This window comes from Anomaloglossus baeobatrachus, chromosome 11, assembly GCF_048569485.1.
Source record: "Anomaloglossus baeobatrachus isolate aAnoBae1 chromosome 11, aAnoBae1.hap1, whole genome shotgun sequence".
Taxonomy (NCBI): domain Eukaryota; kingdom Metazoa; phylum Chordata; class Amphibia; order Anura; family Aromobatidae; genus Anomaloglossus; species Anomaloglossus baeobatrachus.
In genome coordinates, this window is record NC_134363.1 from 31,762,662 (window position 1) to 31,789,234 (window position 26,573).

General features: G+C 46.4%; 2 protein-coding genes across 4 annotated transcripts; one reads left to right on the forward strand and one right to left on the reverse strand.

Annotated features, from left to right (window-relative positions):
• Nucleotides 1–9: 9 nt before the first annotated feature.
• LOC142256971 (interferon-inducible GTPase 5-like) lies at nucleotides 10–12,047 on the reverse strand. 3 transcript variants are annotated; one of them, XM_075329001.1, is made up of 4 exons: nucleotides 11,911–12,047; nucleotides 11,536–11,562; nucleotides 6,587–7,236; nucleotides 10–4,612 (listed from the first exon to the last, which is right to left on the reverse strand). In XM_075329001.1, exons 3-4 carry the CDS (start codon nucleotides 7,231–7,233, stop codon nucleotides 3,499–3,501), a joined length of 1,761 nt encoding a protein of 586 aa, XP_075185116.1. In that variant the 5' UTR covers nucleotides 7,234–7,236; nucleotides 11,536–11,562; nucleotides 11,911–12,047; the 3' UTR covers nucleotides 10–3,498. The 3 variants fall into 3 exon arrangements, with proteins under 3 accessions (XP_075185116.1, XP_075185115.1, XP_075185117.1); XM_075329000.1 differs by lacking the exon at nucleotides 11,536–11,562 and having other exon boundaries at nucleotides 11,911–12,046; XM_075329002.1 differs by lacking the exons at nucleotides 11,536–11,562; nucleotides 11,911–12,047 and adding an exon at nucleotides 11,622–11,902.
• On the forward strand, nucleotides 11,885–22,412 carry LOC142256972 (interferon-inducible GTPase 5-like). Its single transcript, XM_075329003.1, has 4 exons — nucleotides 11,885–11,953; nucleotides 12,060–12,141; nucleotides 15,269–15,941; nucleotides 18,506–22,412. The coding sequence occupies exons 3-4, from the start codon at nucleotides 15,277–15,279 to the stop codon at nucleotides 19,548–19,550; spliced, it is 1,710 nt and encodes a 569-aa protein (XP_075185118.1). The 5' UTR covers nucleotides 11,885–11,953; nucleotides 12,060–12,141; nucleotides 15,269–15,276; the 3' UTR covers nucleotides 19,551–22,412.
• Nucleotides 22,413–26,573: the final 4,161 nt, after the last annotated feature.

Sequence of the window (26,573 nt, forward strand, 5' to 3'; positions counted from 1 at the left end):
CTCAAGACGTCATTTCATGTTCTTTTATTTTACAAGGTCAAATAAATTAAAACAGACGCTTGCAGACATGCAGTTATGATTCCCACAGACAAAGGCTCGGCCACCTTATTTCACCATCTTGGCGGAAACAGCAGGTGGCGCTGCCGGGCGTCACAAACATAGCGCAAGTCATAGTGCTGCATTTTAATTAATTAGCGGATACAGTACTTCCGTCCTTCTAATGAAGTGCATTTCTGTTACCATTTTAATTACCGCGTACATCTGGGATCTCGGCTAGCCGGCATACAGCGGCGGAATATGGCAGCAAATCCCATGTAGTATATACATTAATAATTATGGCTGCGCCGCATCTCTCCGCTCCTGCGGACGAAAAGTAATAAAACAAGACGCCCGATTATTAACTGAGATTACTGACCATGAGAAAGAGGGTGCGTTTTTGATGCAGATTTGGTGCAGGTTTGATGCACAATGCTGGCTGCAGGATGAGTTAACTAAGAACCTGTTAGGGAGTCTTTGATATTTTTTTATTTTTTTCTTTTATTTTTTTTTTTTCCTAAGCTCCTCTTTGCTGATTTATGACCACATCAAAGTTTAAGAAACTAAGTTTTAAGCGTTAAGTTTAAGAGTTAAGAAAAGAAAGGAGTTGGAACAGAATGAGTTAACTAAGAACCTGTTAGGGAGTTTGATTTTGTTTTTTATATTTTTTTTGTTTTTTATTTCTATGTTCCTCTTTGCTGATTTATGACCCCATCAAAGTTTACTCTACTTTGATGTGGCCCTTGGTCATAAAATAGCAAAGTTCAGAAAGAAAAGAGAATTGGAACAGAGTGAGTTAACTAAGAACCTGTTAGGGAGTCTGTGATTATTTTTTATATTTTTTTTTATTATTTCTATGCTCCTCTGTTGATTTATGACCTTATCAAAATTTACTCTACTTTGTTGTGGTCTCTGGTCATAAAATAGCAAAGTTGAGAAAAAAAAAAAGAGAGTAGGAACAGAGTGAGTTAACTAAGAACTTGTTAGGGAGTTTGATTTTTTTTAATATATTTTTTAGTTTTTTATTTCTATGCTCCTTTTTCCTGATTTATGACCCCATCAAACTTTAGCTCTACTTTGATGTGGTCCTTGGTCATAAAATAGCAAAGTTGAGGGAAAAAAAGAGAAGAAACAGAGTGAGCTAACTAAGAATCTGTTAGCAAGTTGATTTTTTTTCCTAAGCTCCTCTTTGCTGGTTTATGACCATATCAAAGTTTAGCTCTACTTTGATGTGGTCTCTAGTCACAAAATAGCGGATTTGAAAAAACAAAAAAAAACAAAAAAACAGTGGAACAGAATGAATTAACTAAGACCCTGTTAGGGAGTCTGATTTTTCATTTTTTTTTTCCTAAGCTCCTCTTTGCTGGTTTATGACCACATCAAAGTTTAGCTCTACATTGATGTGTTCTCTGGTCATAAAAAAAAAAAAAAAGTTGGAACAAAACGAGTTAATGAAGAACTCGTTAGGGAGTCTGTGATTTTGTATTTATTATTCCTAAGCTCCTCTTTGCTGGTTTATGACCTCATCAAAGTTCAGCTCTACTTTGATGTGGTGTCTAGTCACAAAATAATAGAGTTGAGAAAAAAAAAGTTGGAACACATCACAGAGATTTAACTCACTAAAGAAAGAGTCAGTCTAAAGAGCATGGTCCGAGGAAACAAAGGCTAAAATTTTTAATAAAGCCAACATGTAAAAAAAAAAAATATGGTTTAGCTCAATAATAATATATCCAAAAAAGTTCCATATTTCACAATACAAGTCTATGCATTATTAACTAGATCCCTGATGAGGCTGGTGTACTTACTTGGAAAATTTATGTCAGAATGAACAGATTTATGAATGCTAGTTGTAATATCAGACAAGAAAACAAAAAAGTAGGATTAAATAGCTGTTCTAAATTGGATTTTTAAAGTAAGTACACCAGCCCCATTAGGTATATAAGACCTATCTAATAATGTATGCAATTTAGATGACAAAATACATTAATGGACTTCAAAAATTAGGTTCCTCGTGAAATATTTTATACTGGTTAGAAAAATGAATGAATGGATTGATACTTAATCCATATCTGTAGGCAGCGTGTTATCAGGCAGAAGAGTCCGAGTAGATCGATATATCATTTTGTGGAGAAAATATTCAGTATAAGTTGTATTTTATTCATTTAATATGAAGAGTCCAGTGGGCGGTGCTACGGATTAGAACAGTCCAGTGGGCGGTGCTAAGGATTAGGACAGTCCAGTGGGCGGCTCTACTGATTAGGACAGTCCAGTGGGCGGCTCTACTGATTAGGACAGTCCAGTGGGCGGCTCTACTGATTAGGACAGTCCAGTGGGCGGCTCTACTGATTAGGACAGTCCAGTGGGCGGCTCTACTGATTAGGACAGTCCAGTGGGCGGCTCTACTGATTAGGACAGTCCAGTGGGCGGCTCTACTGATTAGGACAGTCCAGTGGGCGGCTCTACTGATTAAGGCTGCCCACTAGACTCCCAAAAAAAAATTAAAACTTGTCCCATATCTGTATGTTATAAGACAGGATGTCCCAGTATGTTATAGGGCAGGAGAGTCTGAGTAGATTGATATATAATTTTGTGGGGAAAATATTCAGTATATGTTGTATTTTATTCACTAAAAGTGAAGAGTCCAGTGGGCGGTGCTATTGATTAGGACCGCCCACTGGACTCCCAAGCATAAAAAGAGCAAAAGGATTTAAAGTGATAAAACAAGACATATTAAATATTTTCCCACAAAACTATATATAATTCTGCTCAGCTCCTCCTGCCCTGCAACACGCTGCCTGCAGATGTAAGTCTAGTGGGTGGTTCTACTGATTAGGACAGTCCAGTGGGCGGTGCTACTGATTAGGACCGCCTACTGGACTCCCAAGCATAAAAAGAGCAAAGAGATTTAAAGGGATAAAACAAATCCCACAAAACTATATATCAATCTGCTCAGCCCATCCTACCCTATAACACGCAGCCTGAAGATGTAAGAGTCCAGTGGGCGGTTCTACTGATTAGGACCGCCCACTGGACTATCAAGCCTAACAAGAGCAAAGGATTTAAAGGGATAAAATAAGTCCCAGAAAGCTATATATCAATCTGCTCAGCTCCTCCTGCCCTGTAACACGCTGCCTGCAGATCAGATGTCTTGACCAGTTTCCTTGGAGTCATTGTGACCAAGAACTTAACAGTGACCCTTCTACATACCAACTGTATATACGGGGAGGAGGAGGGGGGGGTTATGTTTCCCGAGACTAATTTTACAAGATGATCAACTTTGGAATAAAAAAAAAAAAGCAAAAACACTTTTGATCTTAAGAGATTATTTTTTTCCAAAGCTGGTCAGACAGACACATTACAACTTACATCTATCCAAGATGCTCCGGTGACGTTACGAGAAGTAGTATGCGGCAGTATTTATTATATGCAGTAGCGGTAAGCACCATAACAGTAACTTCAGGTCTAAGCCGGTGACTGTGCTCTTGATAGTACCCTCTGGGCATCCTCCGCCATCACCTCTAAACATCGGCTCAGCACCAAATAACTAGCATGAAAAGCGATCCCTCCAGTGGCTAATGGACCCAGAAGAGGAAATTTGTGCAAGAAAACTCCTGCCACTTCCAACCCAATTCCTGTAGCTGACCCTAACATTTTCTGGACGAGCTCACGTGTCACCCCCTTCCCGGCAGGACTCTGTATCTCTAACATTAGCTTTGGAACGGGCACCCCTGACTTATGCGAAAGGTTGGCTAGAGAGTCACCATCCAGTCCCAGTTCCTGCCGATAAGTGTCCAGACGGGCAGTGAGCAAGGAAAGATCGCATGCAATGGCAACTCCAGGGACAGGAACGCTAGCCACCAAGCTAGAGAGGAGTGCCACCTTCCAGACTTCTTGAGAAAGTGCCTCCTTCTTCTTCTCGATTACTTCAGCGGACAGATTTGGGAGGGAGAGCATAAACGCTCGCAATTTGTGACTGGACAGATTCTTCTCCAAATAACCCAATAATCTATGGAGTTCTGGCCCCGGTAGTTTAGCCGGGGATAACACAAAGACTTCATCTTCTCTTGGTCCTGGAGGCATCTCATCATCTTCACAATCTTGGATGAAGACGTTTTTCTTCCCTTCCTTCTTCAACTCAATGACCAGAGATTGGTAACTACTTGAGGCCTCCTGCCATGGAGTGAGGAACAGCAGAGTGAAGTCATATCGGTTCATGTGAACGCTCTCTAGATACTTTTTTGGCTGAGACTCAAGACTTTCCATTCCGGGAAGGTCCCACAAGCTGGCCTTGGGATATTTAAGACTGCCATATTCAATTGGGTTTTCTGGATTTCCACCATGAGCCGAACCATCTTCTCCATCCTTCAGGCCGCGAAAGGAATTCAGGATAGAGTGACGGAAGCCAGGGTTTCCCCCCATTAATGCCAGATCGAAACGCGTGTCCAAAAGAGAGTCCAAACTGCTCTGGATAAATCGGACCATCTCAGAGATTCCTCCTCTTTCTAGTGCAGATTGAAGTTCAGCAATTTCTTCATAGCCGATCACCTCATAACCCTGCTGGGCAAGACACAAGGCTCTGTAGAAACAAAACATGATAAATGAAGATGCAAAGTGTATGTACTCATAGCAACTCATCTCCAAAAGGATGAAATCACACTTGCAGATTATGCTGCCAGTAATTCGAGAAGAACTGGAGTCAAGAAGAACTGGAAATTTGGCTAAAACAACTGCATCAAAAACTGCATGTGTGATTCCATCCTTAGAAGGGTATTCTCAAGTTTGGAAGTAATCTCATACCATAGGATAGGGATAACGTCTCGATTGGTGGGGGTCTGAACACTGGGACTCAAGAAATCTGAAGATCCATGGCTCTAAAGTGGCCAGTATGAATGTGGTGGTGGTGGTGCATCATGGTCACTGCTGCTCCATTCATTATTAATGGGATTGCCGCGGATAGCAAGAGCGTTGCGTTCGACTGGTCTTCGACATTCCCGTAAGAATGAATGGAGGAAACCGTGGCTCTAAAGTTGTCATGATCCTGATTGGCAGTGCTCTGCTCTTGTTTTTGTATTAAGTTCGAGTGGAAGGGTTGTTCCCAGCCTCGGGCCCTGTGTTGATTTTGGGAGGGGCCTGTTCACTGGAGCCTTGTTCCAGGTGACTGGTCTGCTTTATTTAGGAGTACCTCCACTCGGAACGCCACCGGTGATAGCTCCTGTATTGCAGTTGTGTCTCTGGTTCCTGTAAGTGACTGACCTGATCTTGTCCCCGCTACTCCTAACCTAAGTACCCTTCTCTGCCTGTTCCCCTGACTCCGACTCTCCTCCCAGGCTTCCCTGACCTTTGGCTTGTACCCTGACCTTGGCTCCGCTCTCTCTCAGTGTACCTGATGTGACTTCCTGGCCCTGACCTCCGGCTCGTACCCTGACCTCGGCTCTGCTCTCTCCCCGTGTACCTGATGTGACCTCTTAGATTCCCTGACCTCTGGCTTGTACCCTGACTTTGGCTCCACTCTCTCGCCATGTACATGACGTGACCTCCTGGCTTTCAGACCTCCGGCACGTACCCAGACCTCGGCCCCGCTTTCTCCCTGTGTACCTGATGTGATTTCCTGGTTCCTGACCTTTTGGCTTGTTCGACTACTCCTCCACTAGTGTTTCTAGTGACACCTAGGGTTAGAGCATCTCACTTGTCTTCTCCATTAGAATATCTTGCGACACCTAGGGTTAGGACATCACAAAAGTGCTCCATGTGAATGGTGTGGTGGTCCATCATGGTCACTGCCGCTTCATTCATGATTAATAGGACGTCTAGAGATAGCCGAGCGTTGCCTTTGGCAGGTCTTTGACACTCCCACCAGAATAAATGGAGCGGCTGTGTGCAGGCTTGACCACCACACCATTCACATGGGACTCTTCCTGTATCCAGGACTCATATAGGAGTCCTAGATCTCGAGATCGTGGGGGTTCCAGTGATCTATGGAGAAGGGATCACTTCCAAAGTTTAGAAAGCTCATTAACGTGTAGCTATCACACTTTTTTCAATATGTTCTCCCTTCAATCCATGGGGGCCTGGGTCCCAAGACCCCCAACCAACAGTCCAACAACTGCTTTGAGGTAGTGGTGGACATATGATTGTTGCCCAAGAGGTAAGGGGGCCCCTTCCAGCTTCAAAGCAGGTGGAACTGTACATTATGATGAGCTATTGGATTGGAAAAGTCCAATATATTGTTCTTGCACAGGGGACCTCTTCAAAAAGATGCTAAAAACTAGGGCTCAGCAAAATTATTCACATAACTCTGGCCCAGTGGTCACGTTGGAAGTCTAGTCAATGGCTGCTAGGATCAGGAGCTATGAGCTTCCTCCTACCTGTGCATGTCTACTGCAACGCTTCTGATTAGTAGGCCAGGCATGCAAGCGTTGCAACCATCAAAAGAGGCGACAAGGATGTGGCAGGTAGGAGGAGGAGGTTCTCAGGGTCATGGACTACCGACATAGCCGCTGGACCAGTGTTCTATATTGCCACAATGTCCAAAGGCCGAAGGTCTACTCACCTGCCAAGCTCTCTTGACGTCTTTTCTATTTTGGCCTTCAATAATGGAGCATCCAGTTTGTATGGCTCAAAACCGGACATCAGGAAAAGAGGTAAAGCTTCCTTCTTTGCCAAGTTATTAAACGGCTGTAGGACAACAGTGCGCAATGCCGACAACATTTCCACCCTGGAGTACTCTTCCTTCATCCTCCTCTTTAGGGTATGCATATCGCAGTCCACCTTGGTGCGTACCAAGCAGAGTCTTTTTGCCTGAGAAATGGCACTAAGAGTCAAGTCAACATGGGCTTGTGTGAACTGAGCATCGGTGACCAACAGCAGAAGGTCCGCCTCAGATATCCACTTCTCAGGAGATCCATCATTCAATGGGAGCTCCCAGAAGGTCAGACCGGGGTGCGAAGGGTGAAGGTACAGTAACGGGCCGTCAGGCTTAGTAGGATGTAGAAATGCTGCTCTCGAATTTTGCCCATTCTCGTTGAAGCCAAGAAGGGCCTGTATCAAAACTGTTTTGCCAACGCCTGGTCCTCCGGCAACAGCCACGGAAAAGTCCCAGCAGTCCTCAGGAGGAGGATCTTCATGGCGTCCTCCATCATCATCTTCCAGTGGCTTGAATTCAGCTTCATTAAGGCTCAATTCACTAAACGTTTCCATAACCTGCAATAGAGGAAACATTGCAATTTGGAGAATTAGGGCCTCATTTAGGATAGCACAGCGGCCCAGCTGTCAAAATCTACAGCTCCCATCATGCCCTGATAACTAGAGGATGCTGGGTGTTGTAGTCCTGCAATAACTAAAGCACCACAGGAGGTTAGGGCATGTTGGGTTTGGCAGCTGGAGGGCCACAGATTAGCGATCATTAGTACGGGGTATATAAAAAGAGGGGGTACGGGGTATATAAAAAGGGGAAAGTATATATAATATATAAAGCTCAGTTTGCGTATGTGTATGTATGTGTGCGGGTATAATTATATATATATATATATATATATATATATATATATATATATATATATATATATATATATATATATATATATATATATATATATATATATATATATATATATATATATATATATATATATATATATATATATATGTGTGTGTGTGTCCACTAAAGGATCCGCACCATTGCATTTACAATCACGAAATTTTGCACAGACGCTTCATGTGACTCAGGGAACGTCATAGACTATGCTTAGAGGGAAAAATGTAACCCCGCGCTTAACAGTTATTCACCAAAAAACCTGCTTACATTAAAGTGAATGGAGCTATGAGCTACAGGTCATTAATAGGAGTGGTGATTGGTTGCTATAGGCAACGAAAGACATTCTTAGTGTAAGAAGCTTATGTGTGAGGTAATATGATATCAGTGGAAAAAAAAGAGGCAAAGAGAGAGACAGACAGAGGCAAATATGGAAAAAAAGGCAGACAGGGAAAGAGAGACAGAGGCAGACAGGGAAAGAGAGACAGAGACAGACAGGGAAAGAGACAGGGAAAGAGACAGACAGGGAAAGAGACAGACAGGGAAAGAGACAGACAGAGGCAGACAGGGAAAGAGACAGACAGAGGCAGACAGGGAAAGAGAGACAGAGACAGACAGACAGGGAAAGAGACAGACAGGGAAAGAGACAAAGAGAGAGACACAGAGACAGACACACAAGGAAAGAGAGACAGACACATAGGGAAAGAGACAGACAGACACACAGGGAAAAAAGAGACAGGCACACAGAGAGGGAGTATTTAGGCTATGTGCGCACGTTGCGTAAATACATGCAGTTACGCTGCGCTTTGTAGCGCAGCGTAACTGCATGCGTCCTGAGTCCCCTGCACAGTCTATGGAGATTGTGCAGGGGCCGTGCGCATGTGGCGTTTAAGAGCGCAGCGCTTCGGCTACTGCCGAAGCGCTGCGTAAAAAGAAGTGACATGTCACTTCTTTCCTGCGCTTTGCTGGCAGCTCCTGCTCTGTCTATGGGAGGAGCTGCAGGCAGAGCGCATGGAATCGGCTTCACTACGGACATTTCTGCAGCGATCTAAAGCGCACATGTGCTCTTCAGATCGCTGCAGAAATTTCTGCAGGGCTAGTACGCAACGTGCGCACATAGCCTTATGCAGTGTATTGTGGACGGTTTTTTGTTTTTTTGTTTTTTTTAAAGAACAGTGAGTGAAAACAAAAGGTGTGCTTTTCAATAAAAATCTAATTTTTAGCCGAATACCGTCGTTCTCATTTGTGCTACACAGAGAGGTAGACAGACAGTTACTATCCTGGGCAATGCCGGGTACTACAGATAGATAGAGATTATATATATATATATATATATATATATATAATCATCTATCAGGTCATTAGGCCGTGTTCACATGTACCATAAAAGTTGCATTATTTGTGCTAAAGCTGCTGCATTTTCGGTTCATGCAATTTTATGAAAACTCATGTGCACAAAAACGCTGTTGAAATGTACATTTTTTGGGTTCAGAATCAAAAGCTTTGTACTTAAAAAAAAAAAAAAAAAAAGCAAAAAACCCAGCACTTGTGTTCATGTGAACACAGCCTGAGGCCTGTGCCACACATCCGTGCCTCCGGCACGTGTTTGTCATTTTTTACACGTACCGGCGGCACGGAGACACTTTAACCAATGCTACCCTATTGTAGCAGGCACACACACGTAAAACCACACGGAACGTGTGTCCGTGTGCGTTTGTACATGTGTGCGATTTTCAAAGCGCTGACATGTCCGGTTTTTCGCCGGCAGCACGGGTGTCACACGGCCCGCACCCGCACCACACGGGTGTAGTGTGGATGCGGTCCCGTGTGACACGCGCCGGAGAAAACACACATGTCAGTTAAAAAAAAAACAAACATTAACTCACCTTCTCCAGCCCTCCTGTCTCTGCCGCTGCTGCCTCTTGCTGCCGACCGCCGCTCATTATTCTCATAGAATATTCACTTCAATGCCTGGCAGCAGCAGCAGCGGGGAGACGGGAGGGCTGGAGACCGAGGATCAGCACCACGGACAGCAGCGCGGACATCAGGAAGGACCAGGTGAGTATAATAATTACTGATTCTACGTGTGCTATCGCGGATAGCACACGTAGAACACACGTGTCACGCACGTACCAGAGACACGTACTTACCTGCACGCAACACGCAGGGAAAATACGTGTCTCTCGGCACGTGCGTGAAATTCACGTGAGTGTGGCAGAAGCCTTAGCCACGTTTCAGTATTTTATATCAGGCTAAACCATGAGAGGGTGACAAATGAAGAAGTGGTGCACATGTATACATAAGGCTATATTCACACAGGGCTTTTTTAGCTGCAGATTTGCCTTGGTTTTATGCAAATCCATGCTAATAAAACACTTGTTTTTACAGTCCCAGCAAAGTCTATGAGATTTCTGAAATCTTATGCACACACACCCACACACCCCTGCAGATTTTTTTCCTGACTGTTTTGTCAAATACGTGTCAATTCTTTGCAGCGTTTTTGCAACGTTTTTTCATTGATACAACCCATGCTGTAGAAAAAACACACCAAAAACGCCACTAAAAAAACGCACCAAAAACCCAGCTGACAAAGGAAATTTCCTGCCACGAGATCAGGTTTTGGTCAGGAAAAAAAAAAAAACAACTTGCAAAAAAGCCCTGTGTGAACATAGCCTAAGGGCATTTGATTGCTAAGTTTCTGCACCAAATCTATATCTCCTGGCAGAAAAAAACAAGCGCTTTTGCAGCATTTTTCTATCAATTTTTTTGCAGCATTTTGAAAGTATTTTTGCATGAGTTTTTATCTGTTATTTGCATCATTTTTCATGTGTTTTTGCGGAATTTTTTATGCATTTTGCAGCATTATGAAGGCATGTTTGCAGCATTTTTAAGGCATGTTTGCATAACTTTTTAATCTATTTGCAGCATTTTTCATGCGTTTTTGCAGAATTTTTAATGTATTTTTCATGCGTTATTGCAGCATTTTTCATACGTTTTTGCAGAGTTTTTATGCATTTTTACAGCATTTTTCTATGCATTTTTTAAATAATTTTTTATCTGTTATTTGCAGCATTTTTGATGCGTTTTTGCAGAATGTTTATGCATTTTTGCAGCATTTTGAAGGCATGTTTGCAGTATTTTTCATGCATTTTTCTATGCATTTTTTAAATAATTTTTTATCTGTTATTTGCAGCATTTTTGATGCGTTTTTGCAGAATGTTTATGCATTTTTGCAGCATTTTGAAGGCATGTTTGCAGTATTTTTCATGCATTTTTATGCATTTTTCAAGCGTTTTTGCAGCATTTTGAATGCATGTTTGCAGCATTTTTCAAGCGTTTTTGCAGAATTTTTAATGCATTTTTAATGCATTTTTCAAGCGTTTTTGCAGCATTTTGAATGCATGTTTGCAGCATTTTTCAAGCGTTTTTGCAGCATTTTGAATGCATGTTTGCAGCATTTTTCATGCATTTTTTATGCATTTTTCCATCATTTTTTATCTGTTATTTGCAGCATTTTTCATGCGTTTTTGCAGAATTTTTAATGCATTTTTAATGCATTTTTCAAGCGTTTTTGCAGCATTTTGAATGCATGTTTGCAGCATTTTTCAAGCGTTTTTGCAGCATTTTGAATGCATGTTTGCAGCATTTTTCAAGCGTTTTTGCAGCATTTTCCATGCCTTTTTGCAGCATTTTTTGCAGCATTTTCCAAGCCTTTTTGCAGCATTTTTTGCAGCATTTTCCAAGCCTTTTTGCATCATTTTTATGCATTATTTGAAGCATTTTTCATGTGTTTTTGCAGAATTTTTAATGTATTTTTAATGCATTTTTCATGCCTTTTTGCAGCATTTTCTATGCATTTTTTGTATGCATTTGTGGTGGAAAAATGCTGCAAAGACGCTGAAAGCATTGACATGCTGCAGTTTATTTTCTGCTGCAAATCTGCAAGGGAAAAAAAGCAACATACGTACAAAGCTTCAGGATTGTCATTGACTTTGCTGGAATAAGGAGTAAAGATTAAAAAATACATTATAAAAACACATGTACAAATACTGACCGTGTGAATGTGGCCTTAAAGGGAATAATCCAAATCTAGGGATGGGAACTGCAGGGATTAGATTAGGGTCAGATGTGAGGAGGGGGATGGTGAGCAGGGAAGAAATGCAAACCTTGTTACCATAGGAGGGTGGAAGGAAACAATGTATTTCTGTAAATATTTATCATTGTGGTTACAATGTATCAGAGCTGGGGGATGGGCAGCAGACAGGGTGGCATGCAGCGAGGGAGGGCTATAATGGGCAGGGAAGGTGGGGGTACAGATGGGGTTGGGGGTCTCCTTTCCTCACTGGTTTCGGGTGCAGCAGGTCTCCTGGTGGAAGGAGAGGGCTGGTCGGTGTCAGGGCCTGGCCTTCCTCTGATACAGTGTATATATATATATATGTATCTCCTCCTCCTTCCTCTCACATGTCCCTGTTTTCATTCCTCCTCTCTGCAGTGACGCTGCTGTATCCCCTCCCTGCCCAGAGCTGTATACAGCACAGAGGCCTCCTGTCTATTGTATAGGATCTGAATAGCAGGCGAGTATACGTTTCTGCATCCATTCATCCACCCGTTATGCCTGTATACCCTTTGCCATCGGCCGTCCCATTGTTGCCCGCTGCCTTTTATTCTGCCCACCCCATTGTTGCCCTGTATCATTGTCACATTTCCATTTTGCTTTGGCCTTGCAGTGATGCCCCCCGGGTGGCAGGAGGGGCAGAAACGTATCATAAAGCCTGATATTGCTCCTATGTCTGCACAGCCTGGCATGCGTGCAATGCAAAGTTTTGCAAGGGCCGGGGGCATATTTGCAGAATGTGAGCGTATTGCCACTTTATCACAGCAGCCGTACCCTCCCCGTGACCAGTGGCGTAACTAGACTTCGATGGGCCCTAGTGCAAAATTTGGAACTGGGCCCATCCTTATGTTGGTCAGATGTGTATATATACATTTTTAATCCTATAAAGACATATGAGTTGTCTCCCCCATCCTGGTATATATGTCCCCGATCCTGGGCTCCTTCCTGTCAAGTATGTCCCCCATTCTGGCTCACATCCTGGTGTATATATAACCCCATCCTAGTGTATATGTCCCCCATTCTGGCTCACATCCTGGTGTATATATAACCCCATCCTAGTGTATATGTCCCCCATTCTGGCTCACATCCTGGTGTATATATAACCCCATCCTAGTGTATATGTGCCCCATTCTGGCTCACATCCTGGTGTGTATATATATAACCCCATCCTACTGTATATGTGCCCCATTCTGGCTCACATCCTGGTGTATATATAACCCCATCCTAGTGTATATGTGCCCCATTCTGGCTCACATCCTGGTGTATATATAACCCCATCCTAGTGTATATGTGCCCCATTCTGGCTCACATCCTGGTGTATATATAACCCCATCCTAGTGTATATGTGCCCCATTCTGGTTCACATCCTGGTGTATATATAACCCCATCCTAGTGTATATGTCCCCCATTCTGGCTCACATCCTGGTGTATATATAACCCCATCCTAGTGTATATGTCCCCCATTCTGGCTCACATCCTGGTGTATATATAACCCCATCCTAGTGTATATGTCCCCCATTCTGGCTCACATCCTGGTGTGTATATATAACCCCAAGCTACTGTATATATCCCCCATTCTGGCTCACATCCTGGTGTATATGTCCCCCATTCTGGCTCACATCCTGGTGTATATATAACCCCATCCTAGTGTATATGTCCCCCATTCTGGCTCACATCCTGGTGTATATGTCCCCCATTCTGGCTCACATCCTGGTGTATATATAACCCCATCCTAGTGTATATGTCCCCCATTCTAGCTCACATCCTGGTGTATATATAACCCCATCCTAGTGTATATGTCCCCCATTCTAGCTCACATCCTGGTGTATATATAACCCCAAGCTACTGTATATATCCCCCATTCTGGCTCACATCCTGGTGTATATATAACCCCATCCTAGTGTATATGTCCCCCCATTCTGGCTCACATCCTGGTGTATATGTCCCCCCATTCTGGCTCACATCCTGGTGTATATGTCCCCCCATTCTGGCTCACATCCTGGTGTATATGTCCCCCCATTCTGGCTCACATCCTGGTGTATATGTCCCCCATTCTGGCTCACATCCTGGTGTATATATAACCCCATCCTACTGTATATATCCCCCATTCTGGCTCCCATCCTGGTGTATATATAACCCCATCCTAGTGTATATGTCCCCCATTCTGGCTCACATCCTGGTGTATATGTCCTCCATTCTGGCTCACATCCTGGTGTATATATAACCCCATCCTAGTGTATATGTCCCCCATTCTAGCTCACATCCTGGTGTATATATAACCCCATCCTACTGTATATATCCCCCATTCTGGCTCACATCCTGGTGTATATATAACCCCATCCTAGTGTATATGTCCCCCATTCTGGCTCACATCCTGGTGTGTATATATAACCCCATCCTAGTGTATATGTCCCCCATTCTGGCTCACATCCTGGTGTATATATATATATATAACCCCATCCTAGTGTATATGTCCATCATTCTGGCTCACATCCTGGTGTATATATATATAACCCCATCCTAGTGTATATGTCCCCCATTCTAGCTCACATCCTGGTGTGTATATATAACCCCATCCTAGTGTATATGTCCCCCATTCTAGCTCACATCCTGGTGTGTATATATAACCCCATCCTAGTGTATATGTCCCCCATTCTAGCTCACATCCTGGTGTATATATAACCCCATCCTAGTGTATATGTCCCCCATTATGGTAAATATGTCACCATTCTGGTATATATGTCCCCATACTGGGTCCCTCCTGGTATCTACTGCCCCCCTCCTGGTGTATACTGTCTCCCTGCTGGGCCTCTTCTGGTATATACTGTCCACCTCCAGGTATCTACTGTTCCCATTCTAGTAAAAAATGTCTGTTCTGCCTAATGCAAAAAAAAACAACAACATTGTACTCCCCATCCCTGGCTCCCACGTCGCGCAGCGTCCTCCTGTGTAGCCAGCGCACAGTGGCCAGCAGCTTTTATTGGTGTTGGTGCTATTGCAACATATTACGTTGTTGCTATGCGCCGCCCTCAGTCAGGGACACAGATGAAAGCTGTTGGCTTCTGTTTGGCCGGCAGCATATATCGCAGTGCAGGGATCCAATGGGTCTCTGCACCGCGATGCATTTCAGCTGGATGTGCGGCCTCGGATGCACATCCAGCTGAAGCAGGGGCTGGGGTCGGTGGGCCCCCTGCCCGCCCAATTGTGGTTGCAATCCCTGCGACCGCGATCGTTCTGCCATTGCCCATGACTCCCATTGACCATCTTATCCACAGTGGACCCAGATGGAAAAGGGCCCCTCTGTGAAAACAGTATATGGGCCCTTTGCCTTCAAATAACTCATCCTAATGCACAATTTTACCTGCATTCGAAGTGGAAATGTGGCCCCCTGACCTCTCTGCACCAATGATATCTCCACCCTAGTATTTGGAGTGTCATAAATCTTTCATGCAATGCTATTTTTGAGACATGGATGTCATTGCGTTCTCGTTGGCACTGGTGGTAATTTTACGTTCATTGCGATACTCGATTTACGTTCCTATTTTTCCATCCTCGGTTTTAACCTCTGTTTTTAATTTTTTTGCAAGACACCGATATGGCCGACGCCGAAGATGTGACATCCGGACCACCTGCCCCTGAGACATCACCTCCACCTGCCCTTGAGACGTCACCTCCACCTCCAGAATCTCTACAATTCACCATTGCCATCATCGGACCGAGGGGTTCCGGAAAGACCACACTAATCCGATCTCTCTGTAACCACACGGAACGCTTCGGCCCTGGCTTCCTAGACTCCTACTTTAGGGATGAGGGTGGAGAACATGGGGTTGAGCGAGACTCTTACCCACCTTTGCCCAATGTTACTCTCCTTGATTGCCCGGGATATAAACCCGGTGACTCTGCTATGGTATATGTAGACAGCATCAAGCCTGACACTGTGCACTGCCTGGTGGTAACATTGGGGGAGACCATCACTGACGCAGACCTGCAACTACTGGGAGCCATCAAACATTTAGGGAAACCCATCTGCATGGTGCAAACTCATATAGACCTCACTCTGCACACCGAAAAGAGACAACAAGGGAAGGGTTACTGGAGGGGGCAAACATTGATGGGCATGAGGGCTACAGCACAGGAACAGCTGGGTGGACATGGGATGCCAGGGTCCGGTATATTTTTGGTGTCCGGTCTGGAACCCCAAAATTACGACTTTCAAGGCATGGTGGATTATATCGAGAAGGAGGTTCTGCAATGGAAGAGGTAAGAGATGATGATCGATGGCAGACTTTCCATGTAGTATCTTGTAGCCATTAACCTCTGTGATCAGGGGCATCTATATCTGCTGTGGATACAGCAGGGGGCTCTTAAGCTCTTAGGCTATGTGCCCACGCTGCGGATTTACCGCGGATTTTGCCGTGGATTTACCGCGGATTTGCCGAAAATCTGCAGCAGCAGCACTTCCAAGCCATTTCAATGTCATTTTGGAAATGCTGTGCCCATGCTGCGGATTTTTCCGCGGCGAATTTGCCGCGGATTTTGATCCGGAAAAATCTGCAGCATGTCAATTATTGTTGCGGATTTTGGTGCGGATTTTTCCCATGCAAGTCAATGCAAGGTGTAAAATCCGCAAGAAATCCGCAGGTCTGTTCCCACAGGCTCTTTTTCCTGCGGATTTGGTGCGGATCTCGCAAACAAATCTGCAGGAAGTGATGTAGGATAGTGCAGGAAGAGGAAGTTTCACCATTTTGTAGTGTAGAGTAGTGGCAGTGTAGTCGTGTTGTGTCCGGACTCTGGATTGCCAGCTAAAAGCAGCTAGTTACAGGCTGCTTGCTTTTAGCTGGCAAAACAGGATCCCAGGTCTTTTTTCACAATTCTTTTTAAAAAAAAAAAAAAAAAATGTGCTCCGCTGTATTTTCATTGTCCAGCCCGATGCAAGCAAGCAACTGGGGGCTGTGCTTCTCAGCGGGATAAGGCTGAAGCATTCTCTGCCCCTCCCGCTGAGAAAAACAGTCCTCAGCTGCCCCTGAAAATGGCGGCTCCGTTGTGAAGCGCCATTCTCAGGTGCTGTACCGAGGCTCATCCAGCTGCCCTGATGCATTTGGCTGGCTGGGTAATATTACGGGGTTAATGCCAGTTTTCTGCAAACTGGCACTAAGCCCGAGGTTCATAATGTCATGCCTGTGTAGACACGGCCATTATGAACCTCCGTTTGGTAATAAAGAAAAGAAAACACTTTTTGAAAAATTTTATTTGAAATAAAAACACACAAACATCCCTGATTCCCATCTTTATTACTCCCTGAATCCCCCGACGATAATCCATGACAGCTCCGATGTGCACCCGGCTGACCCGGGCACTGGCGTCAGCCGGTCACAGCAGCTGTCAGTGTACGAGATGCTGCACAGCTCTCTTCTGTCTGCTGGGACCGGCTGACGTCCGTGCCCGGGTCACATGAGTGCACATCAGAGCCCGGCACATCAGCTGGTCGGTGTGCAGTCAGCTGACCCGCCCGCGCTCGCGAATTAAGTCAGCTGACGATGTGCAGTCATGTGACCCGGGCACGGACGTCAGCCAGTCCCAGCAGCCGTCAGTGTACGAGATGCTGCAAAGCTCTCTTCCGTCTGCTGGGACCGGTTGACGTCCGTGCCTGGGTCAGATGAGTGCACATCGGCCGACTATTCAGCTGTCGATGTGCACTCAGCTGACCCGCCCGCGCTCGCGAATTAAGTCAGCTGACCGGCTGACTTCTGTGCCCGGGTCAGCTGATGCTCTGAAGTCAGCTGACCCGAGCTCAGCTATGAACTGAGCTGACCCGGCCAGTGAGTTCTGCCGCTCCCAGCAGCCGGCAGAGAGCTTTCCTGTGATATTGTCCTGCATTAACCTCTGAGGCTTGATAGTAATAAAGATGGCAATCAGGGATGTGTGTGTGTGTTTCTTTCAATTAAAATTTTTAATAAAGGTGTTGTGTTTTCTTTTTTCCCAAATGGAGGTTCATAATGGCCGTGTCTACACAGGCATGACATTATGAACCTCGGGCTTAGTGCCAGTTTGCAGAAAACTGGCATTAACCCCGTAATATTACCCAGCCAGCCAAATGCATCAGGGCAGCTGGATGAGCCTCGGTACAGCACCTGAGAATGGCGCTTCACAATGAAGCCGCCATTTTCAGGGGCAGCTGAGGACTGTTTTTCTCAGCGGGAGGGGCAGAGAATGCTTCAGCCTTATCCCGCTGAGAAGCACAGCCCCCAGTTGCTCGCTTGCATCGGGCTGGACAGTGAAAATACAGCGGAGCACATTTTTTTTTTTTTTTTAAATAACAGTGAAAGGGAACATGGGACCACATTTTTTGGCTATAAGCTGCGGCCACCACCACTGGGTTATTATATACAGCCTGTTAGAATGTAAGAGCCCAGTGGTGTTGGCCGCAGCTTTTCTGTATAAGCACACTGTGAGACTGCTAACAAAATGGATAATGGAGAAGAAAGGAGGGTTAGGACAGGAAATGACACAAAGACTTTTTTTTGCCTTCAAAACAGTCAAAGCTTTATTCAGAAACACATTAGAGTACAATGGACAAAATCCGCAACGAAATCCGCGTCAAATCCGCGTCAAATCCGCAGCTATGCTAAGGTGCGGATTCTGGGGGAAAGCTGCGGATTTTGAGGCACAAAAATCCGCAGCAACATTCTCTCGTGGACACATAGCCTTAGTATTGGAACGTTCGTAAAACATGAATGCCTTCTTAAAGAAACGGTGCCACAACTGTTCGTAGGTTGAGTTGAGTGCCGATAACGAGCCTTAAAGTTGTCTGTTTTTGGTTGCAGGCCCGTCCCTTTCACCACTGAACCTCACTGTCAAGAACTGGTGTCGGTGTTTGAGGTCCAATGTGACCAAGAAGGACTTTCCGAGTTCTGCTCTCTCCTCAGCATCTTCTTAGATAACCCCCCGCCTGTCTCCGCTGTGGTGGGTGTGACGGGCAGCGATAAAGAAGCGACAGTCTCCGCTCTTTGTGAGCCCCAACTTTCAGGTCTTATAGTGAAGCCGCTCCCTGGGCCAGGGACACCCCCCATGGCTGTGGAGCAGTACCTGCAGAACTTACAGTCAGAGGCTTGTGATGTCTACCTGATTTTGGGCTCAGGGATGGACAACAGCTCCCGGGCCATACTGGTTGAAGCCTTGGTGGCAGCTGGCAAACACTGTATGCTGATCGGCGGAGAGGGAGATAGGAGACCTAAACATGATGCCAATGGGCAAGAAGGGGCAAGTAAAAAGTGTCACGCTGGCACTGACCTGCCAGGACTGAGGGTAGCGTTAGAGAAGGGAGCACCACAGTTGGTGAGGGAAAGGCTTCTCCATGCCATCCCCATCATCATTGTTCAGCTGGTAAGGAGGGAGCGGAGAAGACTTATGATGGGCATATATGACATCTGTTTGGATGTATGTGCCAAGTCAAGTGAAGGTCATTTGCAAGACGCCCTGTCCACCCTTTCCTCTAAGTTGTCTTCGTTCCGCTCCCGTTTTGGTTTGGATGAAGATTCCCTGACTCTTATATCCCAAGTGACCGGGTGCAGTCCCGAGGACTTGCGTGCCGAGATTCAGTGCCCCCTGGCACAAGATCCAAGCGAGGACCAACTGCTCCAACTGACATCGCAACCGCTTTCTCTGACGGAGCTCGTCTGGAGTTACGTACCCCGCTGGGGCGGAGGAGAAGAGGCTTCCTCCAAACTATCCGCAGACCGTACCTACCGTCTACTGGTGGAGGCCGTGTGGGGCATGGCGGAGGATGCCGAGAGGGTACTGCTACATGGTTGTACCAATCAAAAGGTGGCAAAAGAAAGGACTGCCTTCTGCCACTGGCCTTGTGTGTGATTTTGTCACCTAGAGCTGTGGCCCCCTATATATTTATGCTCTGGGTGGCAATCTCTTAAATTCTGTAAAAGCAAAACCTACCGGAGCAACAATCCGCACCACATAGTATTAGCATAGACGAGGAATAAACCAATCTAGTGCACTGTCCGTTGTAAGGTTCCTCCTTATGTCGCTTGCCCAACAGTATATACCCGGCATTAACCGTTTCTGATATCTACTGTATTGTACATGCATGGAGTATCTTCTGCGTACATACCCGGGTGTCGTGTAATAAAACAGCGCTGTGTATGCCAAGCTCCACATCATCCTAGAAGCATGGGTATACCTTCAGTTATTCTAATAGGAGGGTGAACGGAAACCGCAGAGTCTGGTGATGTCATGGGAGTCCTAAAATAATTTGGACCTACAAACCTACAGACCATATGGGAGAATATCCTAACAATACACCGCACCAATATATTAGTCCCACATAGTGCCACACATTAATTCTGCCCCAAAATTAGAGATGAGCAAAAAGTTTAACACTGCCCTTATCCAGAAGCCAAGTCTGTACTCCATGGCAGCTGGACTGGGGCACTGTGTCCTTCTCCTAATACTGCCCTTATCCAGAAGCCAAGTCTGTACTCCATGGCAGCTGGACTTGGGCACTGTGTCCTTCTCCTAATACTGCCCTTATCCAGAAGCCAAGTCTGTACTCCATGGCAGCTGGACTGGGGCACTGTGTCCTTCTCCTAATACTGCCCTTATCCAGAAGCCAAGTCTGTACTCCATGGCAGCTGGACTTGGGCACTGTGTCCTTCTCCTAATACTGCCCTTATCCAGAAGCCAAGTCTGTACTCCATGGCAGCTGGACTGGGGCACTGTGTCCTTCTCCTAATACTGCCCTTATCCAGAAGCCAAGTCTGTACTCCATGGCAGCTGGACTGGGGCACTGTGTCCTTCTCCTAATACTGCCCTTATCCAGAAGCCAAGTCTGTACTCCATGGCAGCTGGACTTGGGCACTGTGTCCTTCTCCTAATACTGCCCTTATCCAGAAGCCAAGTCTGTACTCCATGGCAGCTGGACTGGGGCACTGTGTCCTTCTCCTAATACTGCCCTTATCCAGAAGCCAAGTCTGTACTCCATGGCAGCTGGACTGGGGCACTGTGTCCTTCTCCTAATACTGCCCTTATCCAGAAGCCAAGTCTGTACTCCATGGCAGCTGGACTGGGGCACTGTGTCCTTCTCCTAATACTGCCCTTATCCAGAAGCCAAGTCTGTACTCCATGGCAGCTGGACTGGGGCACTGTGTCCTTCTCCTAATACTGCCCTTATCCAGAAGCCAAGTCTGTACTCCATGGCAGCTGGACTGGGGCACTGTGTCCTTCTCCTAATACTGCCCTTATCCAGAAGCCAAGTCTGTACTCCATGGCAGCTGGACTGGGGCACTGTGTCCTTCTCCTAATACTGCCCTTATCCAGAAGCCAAGTCTGTACTCCATGGCAGCTGGACTTGGGCACTGTGTCCTTCTCCTAATACTGCCCTTATCCAGAAGCCACTTCTGTACTCCATGGCAGCCAGACTGGGGCACTGTGACCTTCTGCTAACATTGTCCTAATCCAGAAACCAAGTCTGTAGTCCATGGAAGCTGGACTTGGGCACTGTGACCTTCTGCTAACTGTCCTTATCCAGGAGCCACTTCTATACTCCATGGCAGCTGGACTGGGGCTCTGTGACCTTCTGCTAACTGTCCTTATCCAGGAGCCACTTCTGTATTCCATGGCAGCCGGACTGGGGCTCTGTGACCTTCTGCTAACTGTCCTTATCCAGGAGCCACTTCTGTATTCCATGGCAGCCGGACTGGGGCTCTGTGACCTTCTGCTAACTGTCCTTATCCAGGAGCCACTTCTGTATTCCATGGCAGCTGGACTGGGGCTCTGTGACCTTCAGCTGGCACTAGATTCATGATGAATAATTGTAAAAGGTTCCCAGAATCCCAGCCGAGGACTTTTGTACTTATCATGGCATACAGAAATGGATAGTAGGGCGAATATATTTGCTCATCTCTACCCGTAATCCCGTTACAGTAGTTGTACCCACAAATTTGTGCATAGAGTCGGAAAGTAGCATTATCGGGGCATGTAGTGTAACGGGGGCAGACGGGAGTGGGGACGGTGTTGCCACATGGCAGCGCCAATATACAGAACGAGAGACGTGATGTCACCCATGTCGGTCCAATACGCAAAGTAGAAATGGGCGCACAATTATATACACAGTAGTTAATTAGGATGGATCAATTTCCATAATTGTAAAGTTTTGGGTGTAGTATTCGTATGGACCTGGAGTCCGATGATTGCCCAACCACATCTCATCGATAGGGTGGAATTGCACAATGGTTGGCACCTCATCTCTCCGGTTCTCCCCCTTTCCTTCGGAGGTTGGCAAAAAGCAAGCAAAAATATATTGTATTTTTTGGGAGAAGACATATGAGTTATAGACGTACCGCAACGGCACGGCTCCGAAATAAATTGCATCCACATTCGGGCAATCTAATATACGTATTTCTCCGGTAGACGAGCAGGAAAAATGACGACTTGTTTGAACTGATTGATTGTAATTTGCATCGTGCAATAGTAAATGGCTGCGATTTGCATATGTGCATTAGCGCTACGACTGCTGTAGTTTCTATCGGCTCATCAGAATAACAATTTCTCAACAATTGCTTGGTAATAATAATATAAAGAAAGCATGTTCTCACAGCGTGCGGTCCGGAGCGCTCGCAACAGGTGTGCGCAGGTGTACGCTCTTATCGACATGACTGATTACCATCCTGTGTCTTGTTATGATGATTCGGCTAATAAACCGGCTGTTGTCGCACCAGACGTCATCGTGTTCTTTGCATTCTTTGGGCTTCCTTTGGGATGGGGGGGGTTGAACCAAAGGCGAGAAGGATTGGTAAGAGGCATTATTAAATTTATAGTTTAATACTTGTTGCCTAGGTTGCTGGCCACCTTGGAGTCTTGTCAGAGATGGCTGGTCTCCTAGGCAAGGAGCAAAGCGTAACCAGGCTCTTTAGAGGGCTGCCCTAAAGATCTATCGGAGAGAAACTGTGTGGACTTGGTGCCCTCTAAATAACTCAACACACAGCCATTATTGTAAACCACTGGCAACTAAAGTGAGTATGATGGGCCCCACGGGGTTTTGGGAATACTTGTCACCGGGCTGGTGAGGGTCAGGGGATGTCACGGGTGACCCTGTCGGTGTCAATAAAAGGGATGGTGGGGATGCAGGGGTTGAGGATGTTTGGAGTAGTCTCGTGATGCCACCTGTGGTGTGCGGCCAGGGATTAGCCACCGCTGCAGGTGCTGTCCTCTAGGGCAGATGGTGTCGCAGCTTGGATGGTTCGGCTCCCCACAGGTAGAACCAGGCCCCAGGGGAGGATGATGGTGGTGGTAGAGGCCGTTTGCGCCGAAGCACGCCGGCAAGGACGGGCTGACACAGTGGTTGCGGTTCAAGGTCTTTATTCACTGTATGATAGCCGCCCACGGAGTGCCGGTTTCCGCCATGATGGGCCCCAGCCGATCCCGGATAATTCGGAGGTCACCACCGGTGTTCCCACTGTGTGTCCTTTCGGGTTGGGGTACCCCCAATCTAGAGTATGGAATATGGAACGGGATGCGGGTGTTTCCTGCACTCTCCGCAGACCCTGTATCCTCTGTAGCTGTAGAGAGCCCGGGCTGAGCTGGATGCTCCAAGCCATGGGTCTTACGGCGCTCCCAGAAGTGAGTTTAAAGAAGATTGGACCGAGGTCCTGACTGTGCTCCTCACCCCAAGCTGTGCCCGGGGGTAACTGCTCAAGTGTGTAGATGCCCCTTCCTTTTCCCCAAGTGGTGTCCACCATCTAGGTGGTTGTCTTAGTGACCGGAAAAGTCCCATGCCTCGTGATGGCCACCCCACTGTCTACCTAGGCCAATCCCAGTTGCAGAGCACCTGACTATGAATTGTTTGTGAATGTGAGAAACACCAGCAAATAACCTCCTCCTTACCCGGGATGAGTACTGCACCTTAAGTGAGATGCAATACCCTGTGGCAACCTGAAGCCTCAGGGGCGCCACAAGTACATCCCCAATTAGCCATTTTCCCCCTCCAGTGTCATTTGACTCATTAGTGTTACAAGGTATCAGGTGTGAATGGGGAGCAGGGGTGTTATATTTGGTGTTATCGCTCAAGCTCTCTCATACTGGTCACTGGAAGTTCAACATGGCTCCTCATGGCAAAGAATTCTCTAAATATCTAAAAAAAAGAAAGAATTGTTGATGGCCAAGGTTATAAGAAGATTTCCAACACCCTGACACTGTAGCACGGTGGCCAAGACCATACAGCAGTATAACAAGACAACCGGATCCACTCAGAACATGCCTCACCATGGTCGACCACAGAAGCTGAGTGCACAAGCTCAGCGTCATAGCCAGAGGTCGTCTTTTCAGTACAGATGTAGGAGTGCTGCCAGCATTGCTGCAGAGGTTACAGGGGTGGAGGGGTCCACCTGTCAGTGCTCAGATCATACACCACAAACTGTAGAGGTTACAGGAATGGGGGGTCCGCCTGTCAGTGCTCAGACCATATGCTGCACACTGCAGAGGTTACAGGGGTGGGGGGTTCACCTGTCAGTGCTCAGATCATACACCACACACTGCAGAGGTTACAGGGGTGGGGGGACCGCCTGTCAGTGCTCAGACCATACGCTGCACACTGCAGAGGCTATTGGGGTGGGGGGGGGTGGTCCGCCTGTAAGTGCTCAGACCATACGCCGTACACTGCAGAGGTTACAGAGGTGGGAGTCCACCTGTCAGTGCTCAGACCATATACTGAACACTGCAGGGGTTACAAGGGTGGGGGTCTGCCTATCAGTGCTCAGACCATACGCCGCACACTGCAGAGGTTACAGGGGTGGGGGTCTGCCTGTCGGTGCTCAGACCATACACCACACACTGCAGAGGTTACAGGGCTGGGGGGTCCGCCTGTCAGTACTCAGACCATACGCTGCAAACTACAGGGGTAGGGGGTTTGGCTGTTAGTTTTCAGACCATATGTTGCACACTGCATCACATTGATGAAAACAAAAGCAAGGGAACGATGGACATTCATTTTAAATCATCAGGCCACTCCCCATACGTAACATAATTCAATTCAACCTACCATTATAGAGTTAAATGACAAAAAAAAATGCTCTGCATGGCTTTCATCCCAGAAGGAAGCCTCTTCTAAAGATCATGCACGATAAAGCTGCAGACAGTTTACTGAAGACAAGCCGACTAAGGACTTAGGCTGGGTTCACACATAGCGACAGCGACAACGACGTCGCTGTTACGTCACCATTTTCTGTGACGTAACAGCGACCTTGTAAGTCGCTGTTATGATCGCTGCTTAGTTGTCAAACACAGCGACGCAGCAGCGATCATAACGTCGCTACATGTGCAGAGAGCAGGGAGCCGCGCACACTGCTTAGCGCTGGCTCCCTGCACTCCTAGCTACAGTACACATCGGGTTAATTAACCCGATGTGTACTGCAGCTACATGTGCAGGGAGCCGGCACTGGCGGCGGAGGCTGGTATCGAAGATAAATATCGGGTAACCACCTTGGTTAACCGATGTTTACCCTGGTTACAGCTTACCGCAGCTGCCAGATGCCGGCTCCTGCTCTCTGCTCGCTTCATTTCGTCGCTCTCTCGCTGTCACACACAGCGATGTGTGCGTCACAGCGGGAGAGCAACAATAAAAAAACGAACCAGGGCTGTGTGTAACGAGCAGCGATCTCACAGCAGGGGCCAGATCGCTGCTCAGTGTCACACACAGCGAGATCGCTAATGAGGTCACTGCTGCGTCACAAAAACCGTGACTCAGCAGCGATCTCAGCAGCGATCTCGCTGTGTGTGAAGCACCCCTTAGATTACTGGAGGTGTCTTTTGATCTGATGAGACCAAGATAAACCTATTTGGTTCATATGGTGTCAAGCGTGTGTGACGGCAATTAAGTGATGAGTACATAGACAAGTGTGTCCTGCCTGCAGTCAGGCATGGTGGTGGAGGGTCATGGTTTGGGGCTGCATGAATGCTGCCATCTGTGGGGGGGCTTCAGATCATTGAGGGAACCATGCATGCCAACATGTCCGACATACTGAAGCACAGCATGATCTCCTCCCTTCATATTCCAACATGATAATGACCCCAAACACCTTCAAGACCCCCACTGCCTTTCTAAAGAAGCTGAGGGAAAAAGTGCTGGACTGGTCAAGCATCTCCAGACCTAAATCCTATGGAGAATCTATGGGGCCTCCTCAAACGGACGTTAGATGAGAGCAAGGTCTGTAACATCCACCAGCTCCATGATCTTGTCATGGAGGATGGAAAAGAATCCAGTGGCTCCTGTGAAGCTCTAGTGACCTCCATGCCTAAGGGAGTTAAGTCCGTGCTTGAAACACCATAGCCTTAGAATTTTATTAGATCTTTTTGGGGGTATGAGAAGTTTTCTCAAGCTTCTCGAACCAAACTACAGATGTCCACCGTGTGAGGTCTTTCATGGACCCAAAGAGTTTGATTCAAGACATGGATCAAAACTGACGTGTACGTGTCTTGTGGGCAAAAAAACTTGGACGTATATCTAGCCCCATAGATTATTAGGGGTACGTCTTGTGTCTGTGAAAATTATGGGTAGGACTTATACATTTTTCATGGTGGTCCGAATGAGGCCTGATGGGTTTTTTTTTGTTACGGTGGAAACACAGTACACAGTAACGGTGCCTCTGGTTGTCAGTGTAAGATGCAACCGAGCAGCAGCCATTACGTGTGGTAAAACCACTAGTGGTTTACTTGTAACTGCTACAAAACACAAGAACGGCGGCCATATTTGCGCCAAACGGTACAACCAATGTCACTAGTTGGTGTCACGTTATCACATACAACTATATTCACTGGTAACGCTATGGTTAAAAACTCATTTTAATCACAATTGCATAGATTTGGAAATCTGAGGTAAAAGCTGTA

Excerpts from the sequence above, each read along its gene's own strand:
- LOC142256971 (XM_075329001.1), bottom strand. The coding sequence starts at position 7,233 with ATGGAAACGTTTAGTGAATTGAGCCTTAATGAAGCTGAATTCAAGCCA. Across the intron at positions 4,613-6,586 it reads ACGTCAAGAGAGCTTGGCAG|AGCCTTGTGTCTTGCCCAGC; the intron begins GTGAGTAGACCT and ends TTGTTTCTACAG.
- LOC142256972 (XM_075329003.1), top strand. The coding sequence starts at position 15,277 with ATGGCCGACGCCGAAGATGTGACATCCGGACCACCTGCCCCTGAGACA. Across the intron at positions 15,942-18,505 it reads GAGGTTCTGCAATGGAAGAG|GCCCGTCCCTTTCACCACTG; the intron begins GTAAGAGATGAT and ends TTTTGGTTGCAG.